The sequence below is a fragment of the Nannobrachium achirus genome (assembly GCF_963921795.1).
Source record: "Nannobrachium achirus genome assembly, chromosome: 24".
Taxonomy (NCBI): domain Eukaryota; kingdom Metazoa; phylum Chordata; class Actinopteri; order Myctophiformes; family Myctophidae; genus Nannobrachium; species Nannobrachium achirus.
In genome coordinates, this window is record NC_137831.1 from 23,671,964 (window position 1) to 23,683,302 (window position 11,339).

General features: G+C 43.4%; 1 protein-coding gene across 1 annotated transcript in view; it reads left to right on the forward strand.

The window, feature by feature from the left end:
- LOC308280431 (radixin-like) overlaps positions 1–10,278 on the forward strand; it is a 46,855-nt gene extending 36,577 nt beyond the window's left edge. The window contains exons 9-15 of the mRNA XM_080720694.1: positions 1,803–1,899; positions 2,118–2,281; positions 2,803–2,933; positions 3,325–3,485; positions 6,080–6,172; positions 7,112–7,375; positions 8,549–10,278. Of these exons, the coding sequence (XP_080576820.1) occupies positions 1,803–1,899; positions 2,118–2,281; positions 2,803–2,933; positions 3,325–3,485; positions 6,080–6,172; positions 7,112–7,375; positions 8,549–8,713 (1,075 nt within the window). The 3' untranslated portion in view covers positions 8,714–10,278. The remainder of the gene's footprint in view (positions 1–1,802; positions 1,900–2,117; positions 2,282–2,802; positions 2,934–3,324; positions 3,486–6,079; positions 6,173–7,111; positions 7,376–8,548) is intronic.
- Positions 10,279–11,339: the final 1,061 nt, after the last annotated feature.

The following is an 11,339-nucleotide window of genomic DNA, read 5'->3' on the forward strand; positions in this document are numbered from 1 at the left end:
ACCAGAGAGGTGCTGTTGAGTCTAGTCTGCCCTGAGCATCAACTGCAATACCAGTGGTGGCCTGAGTGACATGGATGGATGGATGGCTCTCTCTCTCACACGCAAGCAAGCCCCCCCCCCCCCCCCCCCCCCCCGCATATTATTATTATTACTATTATTATTTTTAATATTTTTAAAAAATATTTATTTAATCTTTTTTATTATAATTATAATTATTATTATATATTTGTTTTGCTGTTGCGCCGCAGCCTCCACGACCACCGTTCAGTTCACACGGGTGTGATTTTGTGTAGATGTGTCATTGCGTGGCGGGTCAGTCTGTCTATACTCTATGTACTGCGTGTGCAAATCGGATCATGTAAATGTCAATGTGGGGGATTTTTGTGAGCGATAATGAGTGAGGGGGCGAAGGTGGTGTTTTTCTCCTCACAGACACATACTATTGCATCATCGCTATGAGCTGAGACTAGTCTTAAGTTGTCAGTCGTGAACGCTTGTGATCAACAGACACCTCAGCCGTCCAAGGATTTGGACTGCCTAAATTTCATCAGGGATTAAAGTTCTCAGTCACCATGATTGATTTCACTTGAACTTGAATTCCATCGAAGCACTCTTGGCTTTCTTGTTGGAGATCTGCTGTTTTTGGTGTGCGACATGGTGCGCAACCAAGTATTAATTTGGCTGGTAATGTCAAGCCCTAGTAGATCTAGCAATAATATACATGTTCAGAAGCATTTTCCCTAAACCCCAATGGTCTTGGTTATTTGATAATAAGCTATGTTTAAAGCCTAGTCTGCAAAATTCTTCAACTGGTTGGCTTTATGTAAACGGAAAGAACACAGGTTTAGAACTTCAATACAAAACATATATTTTTTTACATTTTTTGAAATTGTGCAAGGAAACAGTTGGTGTGGGGGGGCTCCTTTCACACGGTTTCACAAATCCCAGATTGGAACTTGGTTTAGCAAAAATGTTTCAGTTGTGAGATTTTTTTATCTGATTTTTTAGCTTTGATCTTACCCTGTCGTGTTCCACATTGCATGTGTGGAAGGTTTTAGTACAAGGGCACTAGAATGGCACTCATGAGAAATCGGTTTGTTTTTAAAATAGACAGAGCCCTTCCTGCAACGCAAGTCACATCTTGTGTTAGCTGGACACCAAAGGTTCTCTTGATCTAAAATGTTGCTGACAAATGCCACACTGAAAGATGACTTCCCCAAACTCATCCTTTCCTGTGTGTAGCTCCTGCTGTGTGTAGCTCATCGCCATCTGCTGGCTGAATGTTGTAAAATGTTTTCTTATATGCATTGCTACTTGCTGTATTTTATGTGAGATGTCAGTCTGTCAGTTTAAAAAAAAAGAAATCTTAAAAGTATGCTCTGCTCATGGACTGGAAGAGTCTATTTTGTATCATAACCTTGTGACTACTTTTTTACTAGCTGCTAATAATACTTTATTTTGGCATTCTTCTGCTTTTTGGATATATTTCTTCCTAGATACTGTAAGAAACATATATATTTTTGGTATAGCCTAAACCTAACCCTATTCATCGCAGAAACAGACCATGCATTATTCCAACATCTTTAAAAAGGTTAACGGTTCCAGAATATACTGTATGTTCATGCTCAGGATCCATTTGCCCACATAACCTCCAACATGGTGGATGTGCAGATAAAACTTTTGCGTATCACTGTGCTACGGAACAGTCACAATCACAGGAAAGTGTGCAGGTGAATTGGTACATCTGCCAGTGTGAAGTCAAATGATGACACATGTAACCAATGATTATTTCTCCTCCCCAGATTGACGCCAAAGATCGGTTTCCCCTGGAGTGAGATTCGAAACATCTCCTTCAACGACAAGAAGTTTGTCATCAAACCCATTGACAAGAAAGCTCCTGTGAGTAAACCTGCATACTGCATAGACGATTAAAAGTCTATCAAATTAGGCTTTAACCAAGTAATGTAAAACAATGATTTGGGGTGCCTGTAGCTGAGTGGATAGAGAGATCTTCTGGTTATAATGAGAAGGTTGTCGGTTCACCCCTCGGATTTGATTCTATGCTGTGACTGTACTGTGTATGTATGGTGTGTTTGATTCGTCGGTGTGTCCTGCAGGACTTTGTGTTCTACGCCCCGCGGCTGCGGATCAACAAGCGCATCCTGGCGCTGTGCATGGGCAACCATGAGCTGTACATGAGGAGGAGGAAGCCAGACACCATTGAGGTGCAACAGATGAAGGCCCAGGCCAGAGAGGAGAAGCATCACAAACAGATGGAGAGGTACTGGAGGGCACACATCGCAATCGTTTTAGATAATCGCGATTATTTTAGTAAATTATTAATTATCGCATTATCGTAAAAACAATATATATAAAAAATGTTTTCTACAATGTTTTAAGTAAAATTTTCAGTAATGTCTGTGTATTTAAGTAATTTGTCTGCCCTGTGGAATTTCTGTTTGCAAAGCCTAAAAGCAGAGCTTTGTAGTTTTATTCACATGTTCCAATGTTCAACGCCACTAGAGGGCAGCGTCACCTCTTATGTTGACAGAAGGAATTTAAATGTCACTGAAGAGTATTAAAAAAAAGTAAGAAAAAAAAACATATTATTAAAGTAATTTTCCAAGAAACCTGGAAACATTTTCAACAATTTTGAATCTCATTTTAAAAACACAAATTCAGATAGGGTTCTTGCGGGTGTCAAATACAATTTGGAAGACCATGACACGAAAAGGTTTTAGGATCAGTGCAATAATAAACTCCAAAATGTATAATTCTTTAAATCCTTTTGAACCACCTCAGGGCTCAGCTGGAGAACGAGAAGAAGAAGCGAGAGCATGCAGAGAAGGAGAAGGAGAAGATCGAGCGAGAGAAGGACGAGCTGATCGAGAGACTGAGACAGATAGAGGAGCAGACGCTGCGAGCACAGAAAGGTACCTGCACTGTTCAGTCTGAAGTTGAAATGGAAAGTTTTCCCATCTATTTTAGATAACCTATCGTTGTTGTCGGCTGGTCCAAAACCGTTCCTTTATTATTTTAAAAACAATTTAATATTTTGAAAATTGGCCGATCAACAAGCACACAACGCCTCGCGACGGGCGTTATGCAGCGATTATGAATGGCCCCGTACGCGTGTCCATTTTGGTTCCATTTGTACAGTCAAAGTTAACATTTTACAGTGTCTCTTCCTGTCTCTCTTTATATTTGTCCACTTTTCAAATGTGCATTTCTTTTCTCCCTGCAATGTTTTGATAGTACTTGCCGTTACCTCTAACTGACGCGGCATGTGTTTGTGTGTGTGTGTGTGTGTGTGTGTGCGCGCAGAGCTAGAGGAGCAGACCCGGCGTGCTCTGGAGTTGGACCAGGAGAGGAGGAGAGCGAAGGAGGAGGCAGAGAGGTTGGAGAAGGAGAAACGCGCCGCAGAGGAGGCCAAGGCAGAGCTGGCCAGACAGGCTGCAGACCAGATGAAGAACCAGGAGCAACTGGTGCGTGTGGGAGTGGGGGCATCCACATCGTGTGTGTGTGTGCGTGCTAGGCATGGGACTAAAAGCGATATTATCGTTTATCGTGATTAAAAAACACTCACGATAATCATATGTTGGAGATTTAATTTATCGTACACTTATCCTCCGTCATGCACTGGGATCAATTCACCTTTTATTTGCCGAGCTGCATATCTGGTTCCACTTAAACCCTCTATTGGTAAAACATACCACTTCTAATATACGTACTTGATACGTGATACGTCTTTTTTTTCTCACTCTCTACCAAATCTCTTTGACAAAAATAGCCAATCTACATGCTCACAACGCTAGATCTAGATCTGCTATTTTTTGGCAAATCTTCCGCCCCAGGATAATGGATGTTGGAGATATTTTGATTATCGCAGTAATATTGTAAATCACGATTTCTTTGGTCACAATAATCGTGATATGAAATGTTCATATCGTCCCATCCCTAGTGCGCGCGTGAGTGCATTGCATGGCGCAGAATGGAGAATGGAGATTCTTTCTTTTTACAGGAGTTGGGCGTTGTCATATTCGAATACAGACCGAATGCCCCATCTCGGCACTGGCCTCGGTGGCTTGGCTCGATAATCATTTGACTCACAACCCACACCTCCTGGGATCGTATGCCGCTTGTGCTACTTACTAGAATAGTAAATATTGGAGCTGTGTGCAGCTCCCTATACGTGGCTGTGTGTGTGTGTGTGTATGTGTATGTAGCCTGACTTCGGCGCGTAACTAGTGCCGCACCATTTACGCCACTCGCGCAATATATACATCAAAATGTGCGGCTCGGCCGGGAATGGTGTTCTATTACCTTTCGTTCCGATCCGCCTTACCATGCCGACGTAATCGGCAAAAAACGACGCTTAATTGTCCCCATTGACTTATAATGGGACAATGCAAGAAATCACTTTCAAGTATTTTTCTCTCGTAAACCATAGGAGCTACAGTTTCAAACCTCGGAGAGGAGATTCATAATGATTTTAAGAATGAATCGAAAAATAATTACATCACTCGGCCTCATGGTGGCGCTATAACGGCCCACTTTACGTTTTGCCCCGTAACTCTTGAACCGTAGATCGGAAAATTAAAATTCTTTTTTCCCGCTAGATTTTCCGCCATCTTGAATTTTCTCCAAAACACACTTTTTGCTCCTTTTCCTACATATTTTCTTCAAATGTCACAAAAATCGGTACACATGATCTACACACACACACACACACACACACACACACACACACACACACACACACACACACACACACACACACAGCTCCACTTCACACGGGTGTGATTTTTGTTGTGGGGACTGCCTTTGCCAGTAGTCACTTTGACACTCAAAGTGACTACTTGGTTTGGCTGAGCTCTTTGTTGGTACCAATATTGCACTCAGTATCATGGTCAATATCATGCATGGTCAATATCATGGCCTGTAGGTACAATAGTCATCCATAGTCTCATAGTGTGTACTAGAGGTCTTCACGGGTCCAATTTGAACTACCCGAACCCAAAAGGACCCGGGGGAAATGGACCCGGACCCATATGGCCCCGTCTATCATTTGGAATTTGAGAACCGTTACCCGATCAGCCCCGAGACGTGATGGATCCGATCCGAACGGCCCCGCCTGTTATTAGAAAAATTGGATCCGATACCCGAGCAGAACGAGAGATCCGAGACCCGAACCTGTCGCCCCGAAATGAAAGAATGCCAACGTTATTATATTAAGAGTTGTATCAGACATATTTCTTACCTAACGTCGCCACGGTGCTGCTGTTGCTGTCAGCGGCGCTGTGCCTCTCGCTCTCGCCAAAAGATGATCTTTTCCCAGACCAGTAAGTCAATGCGGACAGTTTGTAAATACAAATAAATCCATGTTTTTATTCCTAGCCAATGCTAATGCTATCGTTTTCTGTCGCATGTGTTGTTCATTATATCTTTCTGCTTTGAGTGTCCATTTTGCTCTGCAGAGCATGACAACACGCAATGACAACTCCATTGTAAACCGTTAACCAAAACGTTACGTTAATATCTTTGATAGTAATAACAATCCAACTGATACAGTCAGTGTTGTTGTGACTGAGTGAGTTCTACTTCTCAGTTCTCACAACCAATGCAACAGATTACATGCTGCATCTTTAGTGCCATCGTGTGGCGTTATCTATTTGGTGCAGTTGTTGCGTTCACTTTCACTTCAATCTCGGCCTGTCTCGGCTCCACTCGGGTAACAGGAGATACCCGGGGAACCGGGGCAGACGGCCCCGGCCCCGGCCCGCCCCGCGGTAAAAGCTCGAAAACGGCCCCGTTACCCGGCTCGGTTCGGTTCGGATCGCGGGTAATTTCGGATCTCGGGCAGGTCCGAAGACCTCTAGTGTGTACCATAGTCATCCATAGTCAGTACCATAGCTATCCATAGTCGGTACCATAGTCATCTATAGTCAGTACCATAGTCATCCATAGTCAGTAGGCCTACCATAGTCATCCATAGTCGGCATTATGGAGTAATACAAATCACACACACTTTGTTCCTACAAAGATAATAATACTAACCTGTGTGTGTGTGTCTCCTCAGGCTACTGAGTTGGGTGAATTCACGGCTAAGATTGCCGTCCTGGAGGAAGCCAAGAGGAAAAAGGAAGAGGAGGCGTCAGAATGGCAACACAAGGTAAACTGCTATCCATACCGTATCCGAGGTGTGTTGTTCCAGAAACACCCCGTCTGTTGAAGTACATTTCCCCCGATTACGATCAATGAACAATTATTTTACTGTGAGTGTGTAGATCTGCTATTTTTGTCACCATTGTACAACAAAGCACAGTATAATCTTGGGCTTGAATGGTTAATCAGAATGATCAATTTAGTATATTGACGGCGCATCGCAGGTTCGAGTCTCGATCCCGGCAGCCTTTGCTGCGTGTCACTCCCCATCTCTCTCCTCATTTCCTGTCAAACTACTGTATTATCAATAAAGGCAAAAAAAGCTCCAAAACAATCTTCGATAATTATATAAGATTAGCTTTTCTGGTATTTGATTAACCTACTTCGAGTTACTGGTTCTAAATTGATGGTTGATTTCAGTAATATTTCTGAACTTTGAACCACTTTAACCATTATTTTATGCTTTAACTATTACAAAATTGCAGATATACAAGCTCACAGCCCGCTGCAAGCTTGTAGATCCGCTATTTTTGGAAAAATAGCAAATCGTGAACGTTTGCGCAAGTCTTTGAATATTTTTTACCCGATTCTATAAATGTCTTCTAAATCCTTCCTCTAAATCAGTGGTTCTCAAACGTTTATCATAATTACAAAATGACATGTTGTTCCAGGGACCGTCCAAAAGAAAATATTTGAGTTACAAATGTTAGCTTTTAAAAAGATTTTTCAAAAATAGCAGATCTACAAGCTCGCAGTGCGGCACCCTAACCCTAACCCTAACTCGGTGCCGCACTGCGAGCTTGTATATCTGCTATTTTTCAATAGTTAAAGCATTAAATAATTACGGGTTTCTGGTTCTAAATTGATAGTCGACCTCGATAATATTTCCGGTTAAGCCCAGCTCTAGTGTTGAACGCTTTCCCTCCCTTTCCTTTTCCCTTCCCAGGCCATGTCGGCCCAGGAGGACCTGGAGAAGACCAAGGACGAGCTGAAGACGGCCATGACGACTATGCCGGTGCTGGCGGCTGTGCCGGCGGCCGTGCTGGCCAGCGTGCCGGCGGGCGGGGAGAACGACGAGCAGGACGAGAGCCAGCTGGAGTACGCCAGCGCCGAGCTGTCCAACGAGGGCGTCAGCGACCACGACCTGCGCAGTGAGGAGGAGCGCGTCACCGAGGCCCAGAAGAACGAGCGCGTCAAACAGCAGCTGCAGGTAAGAATGTGCTGTCATGAAATATACAGGGTTCCCACGGTCATGAAATTCCTGGAAATATTTTGAAATTAGAAAAATATTTTTCCAGTACTGGAAATGTATTGGAATTGATCAAGGGTCCTGGAAGGTCCTGGAAAAAATAGCTATGCATTGTCTTTGGTTATTGATTTTGTTAATACCTCTGAAATGGCAAATTAAACATTGGCCAAATTGTCAACTATTAGAGGCAGAAATTGTGAAAATAGCAGATCTACATGCTCACAACGCCTCGCAATCGCGAGGCGTTGTGAGCATGTAGACCTGCTATTTTCACAATGAAACCGTGTTATACAAAATTCCTCAACTCTTATTGCTCGTCAGGGTGCCGGTCCCCAGTTAAAATCTTATTCTTTCGGGGGTCACGGCCTGAAAAGTTTGAGAACCACTGTCTTTGGGCATTGCGCATAGTAAGCGAGTAAGCGACTCGTTATTGAGCTGAATTATTGTATATTGTATATATAGTCCTGGAAATTGGGTTAAATATTCTGGAAAAGTTTTGGAAATTAATTGGTAAAAATGTGTGGGAACCCTGATGAAATATAAAAGAAGTGTGCAGAAGAAAACATTACACACCCAACAACAACAAGTGTGTGTGACTGCATGCACACTGATTGTGTGGTATTTCACACACAGCAGCAGTTGCTTGCTATTCTACTGCAGAGACTAGAGTGACACTTTGAGACAGCACAAGTGCAAGGAAAATATGAATATATCAATACAATGTATAGAATATACATAATACATAAATAATAAAGTAAATCAAAAAGATGTCATTACAGAAAAAGTTATGTAAGAGAAATTATACGAACGCTGCAAGGCGTTGTGAGCTTGTAGATCGGCTATTTTCGGCAAAGAGGTTTGGTTTAGAAGGGAAAAAGAACAAACTAAGTACAGAGTGAAAGGTCAAGTTTATTAAGTATTGACGGTTCAAGTGGTTAAATATCTGTAAACACAAATTGACATGAATCCAAAATACACTGATGATTGTGCTGTCAAACAATGAAACTATATGTATCTATGGGTTGTGGAGGTCCCTGCTTCATCTCTCTCTAGACTAAGGGGTCCCTGGCCTGAAAACGTTGAAGACCCCTGGTCTGTACAGTATGTAATTGAATCCTCCTCCTTCTCTCCCAGACGCTGAGCTCGGAGCTGGCGCAGGCCCGCGATGAGACCAAGAAGACCGCCAACGACATGCTGCACGCCGAGAACGTCAAGGCGGGCCGAGACAAGTACAAGACGCTGCGGCAGATCCGCTCGGGAAACACCAAGCAGCGCATCGACGAGTTCGAGTCCATGTGAGAGAGATGGAGAGAGAGCACAGCGCCCCTCCGCCTCCCCTCCTCCCAACCTCCTGTTTCCCCTAGGGGTTAATTTCCCTCTCCTCTCATTCAGCGGCACTCGCTTTTCATGGACAAACAGAGACTGCCGTCCTTGTGACTTCCCCCATCCCCCCCGCTGTCCCGACCCCCTACAACGCCTCCCCGACCCATGTGAGGGGAGGGGGGCGGGAGCTGCAGCCGCCTCGTCCGTCTTTGCCAAAGTCCCGAACGCGTCGGGTTAGCCGCCTGCCACGGAGCGCCTACAAGTACCTTGCCTGCGCATCACCATGCCACTCTGCAGTTGGAACAGAGAACCAACCTAACCGCTACACTCGTTGCCCTCCAGCAAAGGGGAATGGAGATACTGAAATGGAAACTATTTGGATTTATTTTTTCCTACTTTTTAAAGCGAATAACGGCTGTTGAAAGCTTATTTTTTTTGTTTGGCTTAACAAGCTTGCATTAAGCTAGTATTATCTCCTGTGTTCAGTTGAAAACAAAAGTATTGACCTTTTTAAAGTGCTTTCCCTCTGCTGTTTGACTCATTTTATTAACGCCCTGTTCTTTTGTTTGTTTGTTTTTGTTTTTAGGTTGTTGACATTGTACATGTCGAGATTTAGGGTTGGACCCAGGTTTAGGAATAAAGATTTGAGTTTGGGGATAAAATGTGGGTCATTTTCACTCAAGGGAGATGAGGGTAAACTGGAGCTTTTCTCTGTGGTAAAGCGCCACCAAGTGGCGACAAAGCATTTCACATTCTCCCATTATAGTAAATTGCCTTTACCATCCAGTAAGGAGCCCGGTTGGGGTCACTACAGTCATTTCCGACTATAATTTGAAAGTCTAATTTACAGGTATCATACTGTATTCACTTGTTTGTTTCTTTTGTTCCGTTTTAGACCGAATACAGGCACAATTTAACAGCCGGATTTTCAAATGTCAAAGAAATACATAAATGTTTTGTGTGCGTGAATTGAGCGTGATGTGAACCTCGGCAGTCATGTGGTGGAGGTTAAGAACAAATGAATGTAGCAAAGGGAACAAAAGGGAATGCTTCATGTTCATGTACTGACATATTAAGATATCATTACGGACAGAGCGTGCCACTAAGTAACATTGGAGATAAGCTATCGCCCTCAAAGTGTTATGAAGATGAGCGTGTTGATAGTGTGTGTGTGTGTGTGTGTGTGTCTGTGTCTGTCTTCCCACATCCCAGTGTTTTCCCACCCAGTCACCATTGATGGTTTTCTCTGCCTACCAGCTCACAAAGGTACCCAGGGTGTATGGGATGGACGGACGGATGGGTGACCCGCCTGTCCTTCCATGTGTGTACAGCACTGTTTCTCAACCACCAGACCCCCTTATTATTAGGTTTGTTAATCTGAGTGTGTGCAAGTGTTCCGTTTGCACACTCAAAGAGGTTTAATAAACACTTGAGGATCCTACAGTGTTTGTTTGAGGTCCCAGAGATCAAAACGTGGAAACCTTGTCCAAAACTGTGTTTTGTATTTATCATTTTTAAAATGATTTAAAATAGTGAAAACAGACGATCTATAAGCACGCAACGCCTCGCACCGCGAGGTGTTGCGTGCTTGTAGATCTGCTATTTTCTCTAGTCTTGCGCGACAGTCTTGTATGATGAAGCAGGGCTTTAGTTGTACAAATTTGAAACTTGGAGATACAAGGTTTCTGCCCGACAGTGATGAAGTGGAAGGTCTGTGGCCCTAATGCATATCAAACTGGGGGTACTTGAAATGGAAAAAGGTTGAGAATCACTGGTGTACAGTTGTGTGTGTGTGCGTGCGTGCAGCTGTGGAAGCTGCGTCCTGGTGCCCTCTCTGGCTGGGGAGCATACGAAAACATCAGTCCTTGACCCCCAGGACAAATGTCTACCTCAACACTCTTAACCATGGTGACTGGCTGGTCAAAACACTCCCACCTCCGCCTGAAAATAGCACGGTCACGACTTTTAACGGTCAACTTTAAATGAATACAAATTCTGACATTTGAATTTGGTGGTCTCATGCTAACCCTCAGGCGTCTCCTGATCAAAATGAGTGAAACGTAGTGTTTGTGGCTGTCGAAGCCGTCTGTGTGTGAAGACGGCAGGGCGAGACTTTGATTCTTTTCGTTTGATACGTACTCCACTCCACTGCGCACCTCTGTCCTAGGCTTACAGGTGTGCAAAGAGAGTGTGCAAGTTAGTTCGGCTGACGTTCTTGGGCGATCTCAAGAGGATGTTTTAGTTTTGCGCGAGATTTACCTACTACCTAGGTCATACATGGGCAACTGGCGGCCCGGGGGCCACATGCGGCCCCCACCTTCACCTAATGCGGCCCGCAGGTTAATATTGCAATAGTGATATATTATTGATTTCAGCTGTTACAATTCCAACCATGCAAACGTGACTCACTTTAATTACATCCGTCTATATTATAGTAGCTTAATGACTCAGCACAAGTCTTTTTTGTGTCCAATGTATTTGAATTGGAGTTCATAAAGTTAGCATAAGAACAGTCATATAAATGCATTTGAAATAAAAAAAATATATACTTCTCAGGAATCCAATTAAAATAGCTAAAAATAATTTCGGATTCCAATTCAAA